The sequence below is a fragment of the Pipistrellus kuhlii genome, unplaced genomic scaffold (genome assembly GCF_014108245.1).
Source record: "Pipistrellus kuhlii isolate mPipKuh1 unplaced genomic scaffold, mPipKuh1.p scaffold_m20_p_1, whole genome shotgun sequence".
Lineage (NCBI taxonomy): Eukaryota > Metazoa > Chordata > Mammalia > Chiroptera > Vespertilionidae > Pipistrellus > Pipistrellus kuhlii.
In genome coordinates this window covers 83,714,031-83,734,800 of record NW_023425404.1, presented here as the reverse complement: position 1 = coordinate 83,734,800, position 20,770 = coordinate 83,714,031, and the positions used below count along the sequence as shown (strand labels likewise).

General features: G+C 37.5%; 1 protein-coding gene and 1 pseudogene across 1 annotated transcript in view; both read right to left on the bottom strand.

Annotated features, from left to right (window-relative positions):
* Window positions 1-20,770, bottom strand: part of LOC118716508 (coiled-coil domain-containing protein 7-like) — a 98,303-nt gene that overhangs the window by 31,238 nt on the left and 46,295 nt on the right. Inside the window, exon 9 of the mRNA XM_036433893.1 lies at window positions 3,063-3,185. Within this exon, the coding sequence (XP_036289786.1) occupies window positions 3,063-3,185 (123 nt within the window). The remainder of the gene's footprint in view (window positions 1-3,062; window positions 3,186-20,770) is intronic.
* Window positions 7,093-7,198, bottom strand: LOC118709643 (annotated as a pseudogene).

Genomic DNA, 20,770 nt, shown 5'->3' with positions numbered 1-20,770 from the left:
CTCACGACCGCCCGCAAGCGCATACACATAGAACTGGCTGCAGAATGGTGGTGATGCATACCTGTCACTGGGAGTGCCCATGGGACAATTGGGGGGATCTACAGGTAAGATTTTCTCAGAAGCTTCCTGATGGAATACACAATACATCTCTTTTAATGCTGAGAATCTTATCTGCCATATTCCTGATTTCCTCCCCCCACACACTTTAATACTCTGGATGCTACAAGAGAGAAATGAGTCTGTTTGGCAGCTGGAGAAGCTTGGGGCTCATTCACATGCTCTCCCTTTCCCCTAGTGGGGAGAAATCATGGAATAAGAAAGTCTCACTTGGCTCTAGCTATGCCACCATGGGGGAGGTGAGATGCAGGCAAAGTCAAGTTGTGTCTAAACTCTTTATTTTATTTTGTTTTATTTGTTTTATTTTATTTTATTTTATTTTATTTTATTTTATTTTATTTTATTTTACTTTTTGCTCCAATTTTCTAACTTCTCTGGAGAATTGCATAGAATCTTTCTTGTTTGTGGGTAATTGCCCATGTCAGTGTTCTCTGTGTGCTCCAAGACCACAGCTGAGAGGGCCTGGAACCAGTTCATGTGCTACTGCAGGTTACATAGCTGGGATGAAGATCTGTGTGCCTATTGCCTCATGAAGAGGTGGGCAGACATCCTCTGGGTCCCTTTAGCATTTGATGATGAATCCCACAACTCCCACGAAAGTACTTTTGTTTATGGGTAAATGCCAAATTTTTGTTGTTGGGGGGTGGACAAAAAAAACAAGGGGTTTCTTATGCCTTTATGATGCTGATACATTTGTAATACAATCAGTTTCATCTGTCTCAGTCTGCATTATATCCTGGGATCTTCCAACATCCTGGTAATTGCTTTTTCATTCATACTTTTATTGGAAAAAAAAAGAAGTAGAATTTAAATAGAATATAAATAAAAGACATCCTCTTACTGGTAGGTCTTCTTTAATATTTATTGATCATTGACTGCTACGCGCCTGTTTTCTTTTGCCTTTTTGTAGAAGAGAGCCTATCTGGCACCTATCCCTGTCTTGCTAGTATACTGTGCAGGGTGTGTGTATGTTTGATGGGAAGTCACATCATAGAAACTGCCTTTAAAAATTATTATAGATGGCCGAAACCGGTTTGGCTCAGTGGATTGAGCATTGGCCTGTGCACTGAAAGGTCCCGGGTTCGATTCCGGTCAAGGGCATGTACCTTGGTTGTGGGCACATCCCAGGTAGGAGTGGTGCAAGAGGCAGCTGATTGATGATTCTCTCATCAATGTTTCTAACTTTCTATCCCTCTCTCTTCCTCTCTGTAAAAAATCAATAAAATATATTTTTTAAAAAATTATTATAGATCACAATATTGTGGTCTTTTGCCATGATGCTAAATTTCTAATGAAAATTTAGGAGGTTCTGGAAAAAGCACATACATTTTGCATTTGGGCAGGTCAGGATTATTTGCAACCAGAGGCAATACTGGTGGATTGGTCTCAGTGTGTTCTGTTCTTGACTACTGCCCTCCCACCAATATACCTTTAGTGAATGGAACAAGAAGCAGAAACTTTAAAATTGCTTGTACATCAAGGCTTGACCAGATGCCACTCTTAGAATCTGAGGTTTCACCATGTGTCTCCTAAGGTGTGATGATGAGAGACCTGTAGCTAGGTCACCTCGTGTACCACCTGAAAAGTTGATTTTCTTTTAACTCCCTAGCCACCCTTTTATACTCTGCTTTGTATTCTGGATCTTGAACTCTGAAAACCATATTCTTGCTTTGCCAGGTAGCTCCAAGTAAGGCAGTGAAACAGGGTATGCTAGAGGGAGACTGAATTTAGAGATCATGGGATTTATTTCTCCTATTTGATTACCAATGAGCTTCCTGAGAGATTCATGTCTCTTTTCAATTTCTGTGAACATCTTCCCAGCAATATTTCTTTATCCCAGGAACAAAAGTTCTTTCCATAATGTAATGGTTTTTATTTTTTCCAACATTTAAGAATCAGTTTTATTTGAACTCTCATCACCTGATATATTGTAATATTAGCAGTGACTCTCTTCAGAAACATGTCTGGGCTCCTACTTAAAAAGTTAGGCACAGTATCAGCCAACTGCATCATCTACAGCCCTAGGTTTGGCAACCTTTTTCCTGAAATTGCTTCTTCCATGTTACTTTACAGATTTTTTATACTTTCATTTACCTCGTTAACAAATTTGTACTTAATTAGTTTTTTTTCCCATTATTGCTCTTTTTTCAAACACCTATGAGGTTTCTATTTATTGATGGAACCCAAATAATAGCCAGCAAATTGCCAGACATGTGAGTAAAACCGCTGACCACTAGTTAACCAAAGATGCATAAGTTAGCCCAACCCAGTCTACACTTCTACCTCCTAAATATGAGCTATGCAAATAGTTACTGCTTATGCTAAATATGTTTGGGGTAGTTATATAGTAAAAAAGATTACTAGCACATATGAAAAAATTAAAATAAGATTGACATATGAGCATAAATGAAAAACCCTCACATCACCACAAAAAAAAAAAAACCACTGATCTGTATGGCTCATGGTTATGCAGAGAAAATATTTCTCTCCCCAAATTGCTGGTGAAAATGTGCATTTTAAAAGCTTTTAGGGATGCAGTCTAAAAGTGTCCTTTAAAGTTAAAATGCTTAACAATCTCACTCCTGGAACTTTATCTCAAAGAGATGAAAGTACCAATATGTAAGGATATGCTTAAGAATACATTTACTAGTGGTAAAAAGCAAAACAAACAAACAAACAAAAAAAATAAAACACAAAAAACAAAATACAAAAAAAACCCATGCCCTTTAATAGAAAAATATCTGAACAAATAATTCTATTCCATGAAATATCATCCTGCCAGTAAAAATAAAAATAAAAGAGAGAGATTAAACCATTTCATTTTTAGTCTTGCAAGGATTACCTAAGATATTTTAATAAAATGTAAGATGCAAAATGAGTAAAAAAATACTACAAAACTGTTTTAATTACATACTTATTTTATGTCTTTAAGTATAATTTTTTACCTTGATTGTCAAAGGGTGATACATTGACCACTTTTGTTGGGAATTTAATTGCTGAGATGTCCTTGGAGGATAAACGTTTTTGATGATGTGAGAACTCTTTTTTGTTTTTAAATAAATTCATACCTAAAATAAAATTTAAAAAGAAAATTACATGAAGTCTTTGGATATTCACACTACTCCCCCAAATCCATGTCTTTAGTTATGGATACAAATTGTTTTCTTCCCACACATTTATTACTCCAATTTCTATAAATTATTTCATTATTTTTTTATTCTGTGCTCCTAGATAGCATCTTATTTTAAAGCTTCATCAAGGTATATGTAGTATATAAAATTTTATACGTATTTAATGTATATATTTTGATGTTTGAACATATTCATACACCTGTGATATCATCATCACTCTCAAAGTAATAAACATCAGTCACCTCCAAAGACATTTTATATTTCCCTGCTTGTGTGTATAATAGGAATTCTTAATACATGTACTTCCCTCTTAACAATTTTAAGTGCACAGCCCTGTATTGTTAACTATTGACACAAAGCTATACATGGATTTCTAGAGCTTCATCCAATGTAAACTAACTTTATGCCTATTGAACAACTAATTTCTTCCTAATCCATCCCTAGAATTTGAGTATTTTACATCTCATGTAAGTGGAATTATATAGTATTTGTACTTCTGTGACTGGCTTATTTTACTTAGCACTAATCTCTTCCAGATTCATCCATGGAAAAGTTTTTTTTAAAATATATATTCTATACAAAATTTTATTTATTTATTTATTTATTCTTTTATTTATGTAGATATGAATTTATTTTTTCATTTTTCTTTTTAAATTTAATATTCTCTTTAAAAATATTTATTGTTGAAAGTATTACACTCATTTGTGGAATCTAATGAACCAAATAAACTGATTGTCAAAAATAGACGCAGAGACATAGAAGCATCCCAGAAAGAGAGAAATATGGATATGAGAGAGAAACTTAAACTGGTTGCTTTCAGTATGTGCCCCAACTTCGGATCAAATCCACAACCTAAGTATGTGCCCTCACCTGGAATTGAACCTACAATCTTTTGGTGTATGAAACAACGCTCCAAATAACTGAGGCACCTGACCAGGGCAGAACTGATTCATCTTCTAACTGAAAGTTTGTACACTTTGACCAACATCTCCACATTTTCTGCACCCCACCACCCTTAGTAATCACCATTCTACTCTGTTTCAAGGAGATTAGTTTTTTTATTTTTTATTTTATTTTATTTTATTTTATTTTATTCTATTTTATTTTTTAAATATATTTTATTGATTTTGTACAGAGAGGAAGGGAGAGAGATAGAGAGTTAAAAACATCGATAAGAGAGTCATCGATCAGCTGCCTCTTGCACACCCCCTACTGGGGATATGCCCGCAACCAAGGTACATGCCCTTGACCGGAATCGAACCTGGGACCCTTCAGTCCCCAAGCTGATGCTCTATCCATTGAGCCAAACCGGTCTTGGCGAGATTAGTTTTTTTAGATTCCACATATGAGTGAGATCATACAAATATTTTCTGTCTCAATATATATAATAATGACCTCTGTCCACTTATAATAATCACATTTTTTATTTGTTTTTTGCTATTGAGTTTATTAGCCCCTTACATAATTTGGAAATTAACAATTATCCTAGATAATAAAAGGGTAATATGCAAATTGACCCTAATAGCTGAACAACCAGGGGGCAGATGTTCAACACAGGAACTGCCCCCTGGTGGTCAGAGCCCTCCCACAGGGGGAGTGCCACTCAGTCAGAAGCCAGGCTCATGGCTGGTAAGTGCAGTGGTGGTGGCAGGAGCCTCTCCCACCTACACTGTAGGCAGGTGGTGAGGAGTGAGGGTCCTGGACTGTGAGAGCCCTGGAGTGCAAGAGGGATATCTGACTGCTGGCTTAGGCCTGATCCTCAGGGCCTATGAGAGGGCGCAGGCTGGGCTGAGGGACACCCTCCCCTCCGCCAAACCAGTGCATGAATTTCATGCACCAGGCCTCTAGTAAGATAGATAGTTTGAAATATTTTTCCCATTTTGTAGCTTACCTTTTTATTTTGCTGATGGTTTCTTTTGCCAGAAGGTTTTTTTTAATTTTTTAATTTAAGAATAAATCTTTGATGTTCAGATTATTACAATTGTTCCTCTTCCACACACCCCCATAGCTCCTCTCCACCAAGTTCCTACCCCACCCTCTGCCTTACCCTCCTCCCCACTGTCCTCATCCATAGGTGTACGATTTTTGTCCAGTCTCTTCCTGCACCCCTCCACCCCTTTTCCCCAAAGAATTTTCAGTGCATTCCCTTTCTATGCCCCTGATTCTATTATATTCACCAGTCAATACTGTTCATCAGATTTTTTATTCACTTGATTTTTAGGTTCACTTGTTGATAGATATATATTTGTTCATAATTTTCATCTTTACATTTTTCTTCTTAAAGAATACCTTTTAGCATTTCATATAATACTGGTTTGGTGGTGATGAACTCCTTTAACTTTTTCTTATCTGTGAAGCTTTTTCTTTATCTGTCCTTCAATTCTGAATGATAGCTTTGATGGGTAGAGTAATCTTGGTTGTAGGTTTTTGCTATTCATCACTTTGAATATTTCTCGCCACTCCCGTGTGGCCTGCATAGTTTCTATTGAGATGTCAGCTGACAATCGTATGGGTACTCCCTTGTAGGTAACTAACTATTTTTCTCTTGTTGCTTTTAATATTCTCTGTCTTTTGCTCTTGGCATTTTAATTATGATGTGTCTTGGTGTGGTCCTCTTTGGATTTATTTTGTTTGGTGTTCTCTGTGCTTCCTGGACTTGTAAGTCTATTTCTTTCACTAGATGGGGGAAGTTTTCTGTTATTATTTCTTCAAATAGGTTTTCAGTATCTTGCTCTATCTCTTCTGGGACACCCATAATTCTGATGTTGGTATGCTTGAAGTTATCCTAGAGGCTCCTTACATTATCTTCATATTTTTGGATTCTTTTAGCTTTTTGTCTTTCTGGTTGGGTATTTTTTGCTTCTAAGTATTTCTAATCTTTTACTTGATTCTTGCAATCATCTTGTCTGTTGTTGGATCTCTGTTTATTATTTTTTATTTCAGTCAGTGAAATAAATACTTAATTTCTAGTTGGTCCTTTTTCATTTCCTTGAGGGTCTCACTAAATTTATAGGCCTTTCCTAGAACATTCTTGAAAAACTTTAAAACCATGGTTTTGAACTCTATATACAATCATTTGCTTTCCCCCATTTCTTTCATTTGTGACCTGTTTCTTTGTCTCCAAATTTTGGCTGCTTCTCTGAGTTAATAGAATGGCCTTGTGTGCTAGGTGTCCTATAGGGCCTAGTGGTTCAGTCTCCCCAGCTACCTGAAGTGGACACTCTTGGTGCACCCCTTTGTGGGCTGTGTGCACAGTCTTGTTGTAGTTAAGTCTTGATTGCTGTTGGTATCACTGGGAGGAATTGACCTCCAGGCCAGCTGGCTCTGAGGATCAGCTGTGTCTATGCTGGGAGAACTTCTGTGCTGGAGACACCCTTATGAGACAAGACTTGCAAAACCCTCTGTGTTGAGCTTGGATGGGGCAGAATCTCAGGGCAGAGCAGACAGTGTTGGCTTCTCATCAGTCCTGACCTAAGAGGCTCCTGGGTCTCAGAGTCCCACAGTAATTGCTGTAAACACCTCTGAGAGAAAGCTGCCCTTGAGTTTTGCCCACTGCTAGCCAGTCCAGTTTCTCCTTGAATGAGTCTGGGTCCCCAGAGTCTAGCCAAGAACTGGAGTTCAGAGCAGTCAGGAGCTTTTATCTCCCACTTGATAAACCCTCGGTACCTCTGTCTTCCACAGTTCCTCTGAGTGTTAGTGTGCTTTTCTCTTTCCTGACAGTCCAGTTTCTCCCCATATGAGTCTGGGTCCCCAGAGACTCACCTGGAACTGGAATTCAGTGCAGTTGGGAGCTTTTGTCTCTCTCTCGCTTGAGGAAGCCAGCCACATTTGTGTGAGGCAGTTTAGGTGTTTGCCTATGTCACCATCTTGGTTTCTCCTCTTGCCAGAAGTTTTTAAACTGATATAAACAGATACTACACTTGATCTTAGCCAAAAGGCCGAGAAGTGATTGCCAGTTTTTAAATTTGATGTTGTCCCACCTGTTGATTTTTGCTTTTGTTGCATGTGCTTTCGGTGGAAGGTTCATAATATTGTCACCAAGACTAATGTCAAGAAGATTTTCTTTTCTTCTGTGTTTTCTTGAAGAAATATTAAGGTTTTAGGTGTCACATTTAAGTCTTTAATCTATTTCAACTTTATTTTTGTAAATGATATAAAATATGAATAAATTGTATTCTTGCATGTGGATATCAAAATTTTCAATCCATTTATTAAAGATAATATCATTGAGTATTCTTGGCTCACTTGTGAAATATTAATTGTCAACATGAGGCTATATTCAGGCAATTGATTTTGTTCCATTGGTGAATGGTCTGTTTATGTGTCAGTATCAACTTGTTTCGATTATTATAGCTTTGTAATAGTTTGAAATAAAGAAATGTAATGCTCTCTACCTTTGTTTTCATCTCACAGGATTGCTTTGGCTATTCAGAGTCTTTTCTGGCTCCAACAAATTTTTCCTTTTTTTTTTTTTTTAAAGCCATTAGAATATTGATAAGGATTGCATTGAATCTATAGATAGATGAGGGTGGGTATTGACATTTTAAAAACATTAACTCTTCTAATGCATAAACCCAGGATATAATTCTACTTATATGTGCTTCTTCAAAAATTTCCATCAAAGTGTTATAGATTTTACTGTTTAGATAGATCATTCTCAAGCTTGCTTAAATTTATTCCTAAGACATCTTTGTGTGTGTGTGTGTGTGTGTGTGTGTGTACATGTTCAACCTTTATTATAAAGTGCATTGTACCCATCTGACAAGGAAAACTCTTTTTATCATAAAGGATGGGTATGAAAGGGCCCTCTCAAAGCATGCAGCCACCAGCCCATAGTGCTTTCAAGGAAATGCCATTAGAATAAAGCCTCACCCTTAGGCACTCTCAACTTAGGGGCCAAATGGAGTCCTTCCCTGTCTCCCATCACTCTTCCCCAGGGCAATCCAAATCTGGACTTGAGTCAACCAAATGGGGCTAGGGGTCCTTGGAGGACTGGTTTTCTCATGTTGAGGATGTGCCCCTTCTTCCAACACCAGGTCCTGATATTTCATTCACAGCCCAACTGACATCTGGAGTGCTAGTTTTTAAGTATGCACCCCAATATTCTATTATTTTTTATGCTATTGTACATGGAATTATTTTATTTCTATTGCAGATAGTTCATTCTTAATGTATAGAAATGAAACAGATTTCTACATTTTATTTTCATATCCTTCAACTTTATTTGCTTATTAGTTCTAAATGTTTTATGGTGGAATTTTTAGAATTTTCTCTATATTATTTGCAAAGAGAGACTATACCATACTACTTTGTCCTTTTTAATTGTCCATTTTCTTTATATTTTTTGCCAGATTACTAGGAATTTCAGTACTAAGTTAAGTAAGAGTGATGAGAGTAGGCATATTATTTTTAATATTACAGAAAAACCATTTAAACTTTCATCATTGACTGTGATTTAGCTGTGGAATTTTTGGGTATATCCTTCTATGCCATATTTGTTGAGAGTTTTTATCATCGAAAGATCTTGAACTCTGTCAAAGGCCTTTTCTGCATCCATTGCAACGAGTATATGATTTTTACCCTTCATTTTGTTAATGTTGTATATCACATATATTGGTTTAGGTGAGTAGAAACTATCTTGTATGTCATAGGTAACTCCAAATAGAGCATGGGGTATGATCCTCTTGAAATGCTGTTAAATTTGGTTTGCTAGTATTTTGTTGTGAATTTTTGCATCAATTTTTATCAGGGATATCATTATCTGGTTTGTAGTTTTATTTTCTTGTGGTGTCCTTATCTGGCTTTGGCATCAGAATAATGATAGTCTTGCAAAATGAGCTTGAGAAAACGTTCTCCTTTTTGTTTTGGAAGACTTTGAGAAGGATTGGTATTAATTTGTCTTTATTTTTTATTTTTAAAAAATATATTTTATTGATTTTTTTACAGAGAGGAAGGGAGAGAGATAGAGAGCTAGAAACGTCGATGAGAGAGAAACATCGACCAGCTGCCTCTTGCACACCCCCTACCGGAGATGTGCCCGCAACCAATGTACATGCCCTTGACCAGAATCGAACCTGGGACCTTTCAGTCCACAGACCGACGCTCTACCACTGAGTCAAACCGGTTTGGGCGGTATTAATTTGTCTTTAAATGTTTGGTAAACTTAATAGTGAAACCATGTAGGTGGACTTTTCTTTAATTTTTTTAAAAAATTACTGATTAAATATTATTGCTTTTGGTGTGTTTTGATTTTCTATTTCTTTTTTATAATAAATCTTTATTTTTCAGATTATTATAGGTGTTCCTTTCCACCCCCCCATAGCGCCCCTCCACCTGATTTCCAACCCCACCCCATGCCCTTACACCTGCCACTGTATTCATCCATAGGTGTAAGATTTTTGTCCAATCTCTTCCCGCATCCCTCACACCTCTTTCCCCCTGAGAATTGTTAGTCCAATCCCTTTCTATGTCCCTGTTATTATTATATTCACCAGTCTATTTTGTTCTCCAGTTTTTTTTTTTAATTCTCTTGATTTTTAGATTCACTTGTTGGTAGTTATGTATTTGATGTCTTTTCCAAAGTGTGGTATTCGTACCCCTAGGGGTATGGGAAGAGTTTGGTGGGGGTATGTGTTGCACCAGAGTTTGGTGGGGATATGCACTGCTCCGTGCTTAGCTGTGCCTAATTCTATGTTCTCATGAGTACGAGGGATACTCAGTGTTATGAAAATTATAGAACACATACTCTAATAGATTGGTAAGAAGTTTTTTTATTATTTTCACTGATGCACACGGTGGTGGGTTTTTTGTTTTTGTTTTCTTTGTTTGTGTGTGTGTGTGTGTGTGTGTGTGTGTGTGTTTAATCCTCACCCAAGGATATTTTTTTACATCGACTTTTAGAGAGTGGAAGGGAGATAATAGGTGGAAGAGAGAGAAAAACATTGATGTGAGGGAGACACATGAACTGGTTGCCTCCCACATGCATCCAGACCAGGGCTGGGGATCAAATCTACAACTGAGGTACATGCCCTTAACTGTGAATCAAAGCTGTGACCCTTCAGTCTGTGGGGCAACGCTCTAACCTAGGGGTGTCGAACTCAATCAGAGAAGGGGCCAAAATCTAAAATCCAGCCTAAATCGCGGGCCGAATGGTTTACTGAACAGTCATAAACTGTCATTGTGATGGAAACGCAGCGGAGTGCAGTGATGACAGCGTGGTGCGGGCCACATTGCAAGGCCTGGCGGGACGGATTTGGCCCGCGGGCCTTGTGTTTGACACATGTGCTCTAACCATTCAGCAAACTGGCTAAGGCAAAGCAGAAGATTTTCAGTTTCTCTTGCACTAATTTGGTTTTTCAGATCTCTTTGGGGTGGTGGAAGATGTCCTGTGTTCCTTTGGAAGATGATTGTCTCTTCAATGATCAACTCACCTTGGTGTCAGGGCACTATCACCATGTGGAATGTAATGGAGAATGGGATTCCAAATGTGTGATACCACAGTGCTGTCCCCTGAACCAGATGCTACCATATGGGTGGGGGTCGCATGATCTGGGGGAAGCTGGCTGGTGCCTCTGTGACTTTGTTCTCTCAGTAACAGTGACTGGCAGACTTCCCTTCTGTATTTCCCCCTACCCCTAGCATTAGTCACAGAGTGCTCCTATCACAAGGAAAAATGTTTTGGTAGTTCTGTTTCTCAGGTTTGCAGGTAATGTACACTACAACCCAGTACTTACTGCCATAGCTTCATTAGTGGCCTGTTGCTAGCTCTGGTGGGCGAGGGAACATGGCCAGGCTCCACTTGCTTTGTTTTTCTGCTTGGCAATAGCATTTGCCAGATAATCCTGACTGCACCTTTGTGCTTTGTCTCTGTTCCTGCAGAAATACTGTACCTCTCTGAGCTGGAACAAGTTTGCTTTATCAAATGCTGGGCTAAAGTGAGTGTCAATGACAACCTGATTCCTCCCCTCTGTGGGATGAGACCTGCAGTGAGCTCAGGGGTGTGAGCTCTAGGCTATATCCCTGACACCATCCCAGTTCTTCTCCTTTCCCACCTTCTGAGTTCACTCCCACTTGCCCACCTTTATGTGTTTCAATGTGCAAGTCTCTCAAACCTGATTGTGTATTGAACAGGTGATCCTTTGTTGAATTATAGTTGTTCAAATTGTTGAAACTTCAAAGGGAGAGATCAGTGGGACCTCTCACACCACCATTCTTCTGATGTCCACTTCTTATTTTGCTTACCATTTTCCTGCTTTTGTTGAACTGTCTGTTTCTGTTTTCCTGTAGCTCACTGAGATTACATATTTTTTAAATTTCTTATTAGTTAAGTCACAAATATCCATTTTTTGGGGGGGTTATTAGGAAAGTATTGTATCTCTTGTATGATAACATCTTTTCATGTTCCTTCATGTCCTACACTACTATAATTGCATTTTAGAAGCAAGTTCCTTCTCCAGACTTTACTCACTGGTTTCTGGAGAGAAATCCTTCTGTCATCACTGTTAAGGATTTTGAGGCTTTCTTACACTTTTTCTATGGGTACAACTGCTGTACACTTTTTGCCTCTTTTGTAATAGAATTTTAAAACATTATGCCTTTTCTCTGTTTTGTAAAGCAGGCTCATTGTTGATAGCTCTTGCTTTATCTTAAGTGGTGCTAAATGCTCAAATTTGTGGTTTATCCCATGTATGCAAATCAGGCCCATTTTCTATGTGTTTTCACTAGCTTTCTATTAAAGCTCACTTTTGCTACTATTAGGAGAACACATAGGTAGCCATTTACAGGGTGGTGGTTTGTGTGTGTGAGGCACATAGAGTTTGAAGAGGGTGCCTGTGGGCCATTTTGTGGGGCTACACATATAATGTTTGCAGCAGTTGATGTGCACACCTCCTGATGAGCCTCTCATGTCTTTGGACACAATTACCAGTATTCACATCCCTTTAAACATTCCATTTTGTGTTGTGACTATTGTTCTCTCAGCCACTGCAGTCTCCCAGTCATGCAGCTTGTAACTCAGTCTTCTGAGTGGGAAAGATAAAAATGGGCCTTTTTGACAGTTTCCTGCCCAACTAGAGACGCTAGGTACTCAGTCACATGCTCTCATTTTCCCCATAGGATACATTATGGGATGAGAACTGCTGTTTTGGCATTGAGATATGTTTCCAGGGGGAGAAATGATGCAGGCAAAGTTAAACTATAACTCTTACCCCTTGCATGCACCCAATCTCAGATATTTTTCTCCAACAGTGTGCTTTTAGTTTTCTACCAAGCCCTGTCATCTGTGAATGATTGTCAAATTGGTTCTCTCTGGTGTTGGGTAAGATGGTAGAAAATTCTATTGATGTTAGCTGTAATTTTCTTTCTCTCCTGCCAAATATTTTCTATAGGAAATGTTGCTTATTGTTTTAGGTTGCTGATATGTACAATTCTTTCAAATTCATGTAGAGTTTTCTCCCTTCAGGTTGAGAAAGCTACTTTTGTAGAATTTTGATGAAGTAGATTTTTAATTTTGCCAATGTAGATGCACAAAACCCCTTTTTTCACTTGTTAGGTAAATTAAAATAATTAACAGCAAAGCTTGCATTGTTTTCTTTTCTTATCTGGAAGGTAGCATACATGGGTTTTGTCTGAGGAAAGGATATCTCAGCATCTGCCTTAATTTTGATCTTTGCTCAGACCAGAATATTCATTTCTATACTTCATCTGTACTTTACATGTTGAAGAGTACATTCACAATGATTGTTTTGGAGATCAGAACTCTAGGCATAAACTACTTACTATCCCCACCCATTCAATTAGTTTTTGTTAGATTTTTTTCATAAGTCCATTTATTACTAAAATGGCATGTGCTATTATTGAACATATCAACTTAAATAAAGAATTATAAGTTACATGCTATTTAATCATTAGCTAGAGATTAAACTGAAGTCTCAGGCTGAGAGATTTAGTTTGAGGTAGTTATTAAGAAAATAAAATTTTGTGGACACAATGTATTTCAGAAGCCATAAGTCCAAGCTAGCTTTTCACATTTATACTGATAAGGGTAATATGCTAATTAGATTGGGAGATCTTTTAGGAGACCTTTCAGACATCTTTACAGACAAAGCCATCATGGCGGGACTGAGGCAGAGGCAGTTAGGGGAAAGAAGGCTGGCATGGGGGGCAGTTGGGTGCAAGCAGGCAGTGGGGGGGGGGTAGTTGGGGGAGAACAGGCTGTCAGGGTGGGGCAGTTGGAGGTGATCAGGCCAGCAGGGGTGGACAAGTTAGGGGTGATCAGGCTGGCAGGGGAGGCAGTTGGGGTTGAACAGGCTGGTGGGGGGAGCAGTTGGGGTGATCAGATCAGAAGGGGGGCAGTTGGGGGCGATCAGGCTGGCAGGCAGAGTAGTTAGAGACAATCAGGCAGGCAAGCAGGTGAGTGGTTAGGAGCCAGTGATTCCGGATTGTGTGAGGGATGTCTGACTGCCTGTTTAGGCCCAATCCCACAAGCATCAAACATCCCTTGAGGGGTCCCATATTGGAGAGGGTGAAGGCCGGGCTGAGGGACATCCTCCCCATGCATGAATTTTGTATACTGGGCCATTAGTTTGTCATATAAGAGTAAAAGTTGCAGATAATTTTTACATCATTAAAAATTGTATGTTAGTATAATGACCCCATACTTAAGTTTATTCTTGATCTTAATTGCATGAAAGCATGAAAGCTAAATTGTTTTCATGAATATATTTTGTAGATGTTGGTATTAAAAACTGAATATAGAATAAATTTAGCACAGCTGGAGAGACAACTCACAGTAAAGAAGGGCAGAGAATGCCTGGAGACTGGCAGGAAGGCTTATTTTGGCTTGAATAGAGTGGCTGGGTGAGAAGTAGAGGAGGAAGCTGAGTTATGGAAGTGTCAGTTCCCTCAGAAAAATAGAAGCCTGGCCAAGGCTAATTACCAGAGCCATATCCTTTGGCGGCAGGTATGAAAAGGAGAAGCCACAGGGCTGCTGGATATCTGAAAAGGAGTGCTGTGAGGGGAAAGTAATTTGGTGCTGGGGGGAAAAAAGTTGTGGTTCCCTTCTTATTTTTGTTCTGTTTTGTGTTTATTCTATAAACCCAGAACACAGGACTTTTAATTGCAACCATACACCTGAAATTTTGGTGCAAGGAGGGAGGCATGGACTTGAGGTGCCCGAGGAGACTGGGGAGAGAAGGAGGGCAGGGAGATGTGGTCAGTAGTCCTGCTTTGGGCTGTACTTAGGCTTCCAAACATAAGTGGCCATTCCCTCCTCTCCCCATCGCCCCCAGAAAAGATAGCACCTCCCATTAGCTTCAGGGCAGGTAATTTAGCTTCCACACTCTGCATTTGAGCTTAACAGAGAGAAAAAAGGCAGAGTCCAAGTTTACCAGTCTAAAGAATCTAAAGGAGCCCCCAGTGACTGGATTGGAAGAGGGGCCATCCACCCAGATATTCTGGGAACCAGCCTATAAAAACCCCAGGTTGTAAGCCAACCCCACTGGTCTCTATACAAGGATCTCTGACCAACCAAGGCTAGAGTAATATTTTGAGCCTTTTTTTTTTTCTGGGACAGAAAAAAACAAAACAAAACACCAATCTGAGACAGCAGCAACCCCACCTAGAGACCATCCAGAAACAGACACTTGAGTGATTAAGATTGACAGCTGACAGACAGGCAAAGAGGGCAAATTGGACCTGCCTGCTTGCAGCCAAGGCCTGTGGAAACAGGTACAAGCAGAGGACCCAGTAGATTGCTAGGAGCTTTAAGCAGGTTTCTAAAAGCCAAAAGACTGTGCCTGACAGAGTTTAGCACCCAAGTAACAAACAGGAAGCCTAGAATTGGCAGACAAACAGAAGAGTTGGGTCCTAAACCAGCTCCAATGGGGCATTAAAATTCAGTTGAAGCAAACAACACTTTTTAATTTTTCAAACATTGTTTATTATTATTTTATTTTTATATGTTTATTTTTTATTTTTGGCATCTTTTTCTTCCTTTATTCTCTTTTTATTTTGTTTTCTTCTCATTTGTCTGTTTTAGTTTTTCTCTTTCCTTTCTTTTTTGCTCTCCTTTAAAAATTGATCTAATTTATCTGTTTTATTGATGTGTTATTACTCTAGTCTCTATTGGTTTATTCATATTTCTCATTTTCCTCTTCCATGATCTTACTCCATATCCCCTTCTTTTTTTTCTTTTTCTTCACTACTCATTTTGTTCTCTCTTCTCTTTCCCTATTATTCTCTTAATTTTTTAAACTTGTTTCACTTCCTAAATTCAGGCCTTTCTGTTCTCTTCTATGTTCCCCTTTAAAATATTTTTCTTTTACTTTTTGTATTCTCACTCACTCCTCTATTCTAAAACATGGTTCTTTTCCTAGTCACACTTAACCTTATTTTCTTTATGTAGGCTCTGCATCTAAAGATTCTTTTCCTCAACCTTTTGTTTTTTTGTTTGTGCTTTTTGGTTTATTTGTTTGTTTTGTTTTATTCCCATTTTTTTTTCTTTTTCCTCTTTTCCCCCCATTTCTCCCTATTATTCTTGCTCACTTTTCACTTTCATAATTCTATTTTCTCTGGTGGTCACTTTTATTTAGGTTATAGGGGTCTTGTGTACATTCATGTTTTGTTCATTCTGTGCCATGTCTTGTCATGTTGTACCTTATGCTGTCCAGTTAGCACCTCTACAACAGTTGAGATGACATGGAAGAAAGTGAACCACATAAACAGAAATCCTGAGAGAAGACTCCATTCATAAATGGAACAATAAAATTCAAGACTCAACTACATCAGGAGAACCCCAATATATTAAGTAGGAGACCTCCCTAGAACACCCAGCACAGGAGTTCTGAGAGACTGTACCACAGATCCTACAAAACATCTACTATATAAAACCAATTCAAAAACTCTGGATGACATATCGTTTTGATCTAATACATAGGAAAAATACAAAGGAACAGGAAAAGTGAGGAGGCAAAGAAACAAGGCCCCCCCCCCCCAAAAAAAAAGGAATAAACAGAAGAAAAACTAAATAAAATGGAGGCAAGCAATTTGTCAGAGAAAGAATTCAGAGTAATGGTTATATGGATGTTCAAACATCTGGATTAGAAATTCACCAACGTGTGTAAGAATGAAGAGGAAATGAAGAATGACATAGCTGAAATTAAGAACACAATGAAGGTTTCAACAGTAGACTAGAAGAAGCTGAGGATAAGATCAGCAAGTTAAAGATAAGGTAGGAAAAACTCCCAAGCAGAGCAGCAACTGGAAAACTGAAAACACCTTAAAAAACAGAAGTAGACTCTAAGAGAGCTTGGGGACAACTCAAAATAAAACAACATTCTCATAATAGGGGTGCCAGAGAGAGGAAGATGAGCAAGGAATAAAAAACCTATGTGAAGAAATAATGAAAGAAAACTTCTGACTTAGGGGAGAAAAAACTCACACAAGTCCAAGAAGCAGAGAATCTCCCCCCATTCAAAAAAAAATAAAAAATAAAAAACAACAACAACAACAAAAAACACTGAGTCCAACACACACACAAAAAAATACTGAGTCCAACACACACCATAATTAAATTGGCAAACATCAACAACAAAGAAAGAGTCTTAAAAGGCTGTCATAAAGAATAGAAAGTTACGTACAAGGGAACTCCCATTAGACTATGAACTGATTTCTCAACAGAAACACATCAGGCCAAAAGGGGATGTAATGAAGTATACAAAGTGATGCAAAGCAAGGATCTGAATCCAAATTTATTCTACCCTGTTACCCTGTACGGCTATCATTCAAAATTGAAGGTGAAATCAGAAGCTTTATGGACAAAAAAAGGCTAATGGAGTTTATTACCACCAAACCAGGAATGGAAGAAATCCTAAAGGACTTGTAAAAAGAAGAAATAGAAAGGGAAAAAGGAACACAGGAATAAAGAATAAAAATGGCAATAAACTAGAACCTGTCAATAATAACCTTAAACATAAATGATGACATGCTCCAATGAAAAGATGTAGGTTAGCTGAATGAATAAAAGAAAACATGACTCATCTATATGCTATCTACAACATACCTACCTTAGAAAAAAGGATTCACACAGACTAAACATGAAGGAATGGGGGAAAAATTTCAAGCAAATGAAAATAAAAAAAGCTGAAGTAATAATATTTATATATGACAGAATAGATCTCAAAGTGAAGGTCATAACAAGAGATAAAAAAAGCTCACTTCATATTATAAAAGGGATCAATACAAGAGTCTGTAACTCTAGTAAACATATCCCAATACAGGAGGATATATTTCTGGAGGATATCAAGGGAGAGGTTAACATTAATACAGTAATAGTAAGGGTCTTGAAATACCTCATTGATATCACTGGATAATTATTCTAGACCAAAAAAAAAAAATTAGCAATTAAACAGTAAGCCTAAATGACACTCTAGAACAGATGGAACTGACATCTTCAGAACATTCCATTACAAAGTTACAGAATATATATTCATTTCAAGCACACCTGGGGCATTTTCAAAGATTGACCACATGTTAGAACACAAGTTAAGTCTCTACAAATTCAAAAAGATTGAAATTATATCAAGCATCTTCTCAGACCACAATGGCATGAAATTAGAAAATATCTACAATAAAAACACTCAAATATATGGAGGCTAAATAGCATTCAATGAATGAGTTACCAAAGAGATCAAAGAAGAAACAAAAAACATCTTAAAACAAATGAAAATAAAAATGAACACACAACAATCCAAAATCTATGGGACACAGTGAAAAATATTCTGAGAGGGAAGTTCATAGTACTATAATACTATCTCAAAAACAAACAAACAAACAAAAACAAAACAAACAAAAAAACAACAACAAGAAAAACTGGTAATAGATTATCTAGTAATACAATGTAAAGAAAAAGAAAAGCTAGGAACAAGTAGAAGGAAGAAAATAAATATCAGAACAGAAACAAATGACATAGAGATAAAAACAAAACAAAACAAAACAAAAATCCAGCAACAAACAAATAATATAAACTAATCAATAAAACCAAGTGCTGGTTCTTTGGAATAACCCCATAAATAATGATGAACCTCTAGCCAGACTCACCAGGAAACAAAAAGAGAGGACCCAAATAAACAAAATCACAACCAAAAGAGGTGAAATCACATCTGACCCCACAGAAATACAAAGGATTGTAATAAAATACTATAAATGACTTAATTGTAACAAATGGGACAAATTCCTAGAAAACAACAACCTTCCAAAACTTAATCAGGAAAAGTCAGAAAACCTGAATAAGCCAATAACCACTGATGAAATGGAAGCAGTAATAAAAAAAAAAATCAAGAAAACAAAAACCGTGATCTAGATGGATTCACAATGGAGTTTTAACAAATATTCAAAGAATAACTAACATCTATCCTCCTCAAACTCTTCCAAAAAATTCAGGAGAAAGGAACACTTAAAACTGTTTCTATGAGTCCAGAATCACCCTAATTCTAAAATCAGATAAATACACAACAAAGAGTACAAGCCACTCTCTCCGATGAACACAGATGTCAAAAAAAAAAAAAGAAAATTTTAGCAATCTGGATTCAACAATACATTAAAAAGTTCATATGTCATAACCAGTGGCATTTATTCCAAGGATAAAAGTCTGGTACAATATTCACAAATCAATAAATGTGACACAGCACATAAACAGATTACAAGACAAAAAAACACATGATCATACCAATCAATGAAGACATCCTTTTTAAAAATATATATATTTTATTGATTTTTTTTACAGAGAGGAAGGGAGAAGGATAGAGAGTCAGAAACATTGATGAGAGAGAAACATCAATCAGGTGCCTCCTGCAACACCCCCCACTGGGAATGTGCCCACAACCAAGGTACATGCCCTTCACCAGAATTGAACCTGGGAACCTTCAGTCTGTAGGCCGATGCTCTATCCATTGAGCCAAACCAGTACAGGCCAGACATCCTTTTTTGATAAAAACTTTCAGCAAAGTGGAAAAAGAGAGAACATATCTCAACATTATAAAGGTCGTATATGACAAACCTACAGCCAACATCATGCTCAATGGGCAAAACCTAAAACCATTTCCCTTAAGAACAAGAACAAAACAGAAATTCCTTCTTTTACCAGTTTTACTATACATAATTCAAGAAGTCCTGGCCATAGCGATCAGACAAGAAGAAGACATCCAAGTTGGAAAAGAAGAAGTAAAACTCATTTTTCGCAGATTACATGATGTTGTACCCAGAAAACCCTAAAGACTCCATAAAAAAACAACAACACTACTAGATTTAATAAATGGATTTGTCAATGTATCAGGATATAAAATTAACACCCACACATCCATAGCATTTTTATACACCAATAGTGAACTCTAAGAGAAACTAAAAATAATACAAAATAAAACCAATCCCATTTACCATTACAACAAAAAAGTAATGATACCTAGGAATAAACTTAACCAAGGAGGTAAAAGACTCAGAAAACTATAGCATACTGAAAAAGAGTTAGAGAAAGATATAAACAAGTGGAAGAATATACTATGTTCCTGTATTGGTAGAATCAACATCATTACAATGTCCATACTCCCAAAACAGTCTATAAATTCAATGGAATCCCTAGTAAAATACCAATGGCATTTTCACATATCAAGAACAAACTTTACAAAAATTTTTATAGAATCAAAAAAAGACCCTGAATAGCTGCAGCAATATTGAGAAAGAAGAATAAAGTTGTAGCCGAAACTGGTTTGGCTCAGTGGATAGAGCGTCAGCCTGCAGACTGAAGGGTTCCGGGTTCAATTCCAGTCAAGGGGTCAAGGGCATGTACCTTGGTTGCGGGCACATCCCCAGTAGGAGGCGTGCAAGAGGCAGCTGATTGATGACTCTCATCGATGTTTCTAACTGTCTCTCTTCCTTCCTCTCTGTAAAAAATCAATAAAATATTAAAAAAAGAATAAAGTTGTAGGGATCACAATACCAGGTATCAAGTTATACTACAAAGCTACTGTGCTCAAAATAGCCTGGTACTGGCACAAGAACAGGCATACAGACCAATGGAACAGAACAAAGAACCTAGAAATAGACCCAAGCCATTATGCTCAATTAATATTTGACAAAGGAGGCAAGAGCATACAATGCAGTCAAGACAGTTTCTTCAATAAATGGTGTTGGGAAAATTGGTCAGATACATGCAAAAAAATGAAACTAGACCACCAACTTTCACCACACACAAAAATAAACTAAAAAATGGATAAAGGACTTAAACCTAAGACAGGAAACCATAAAAATCTTAGAAGAATCCATAGGAAGCAAAATCTCAGACATATGTTGTAGCAATATCTTTATCAATATAGCTTCTAGAGTAATGGAAACTAATAAAATAAACAAATGGGACTACATCAAAATAAAAAGCTTCTGCATAGCAAAAGAAACCATCCACAAAACAACAAGAAAGCCCAATGCATGGGAGAACATATTTGCAAATGTTATCTCCAATAAGGGTTTAATCT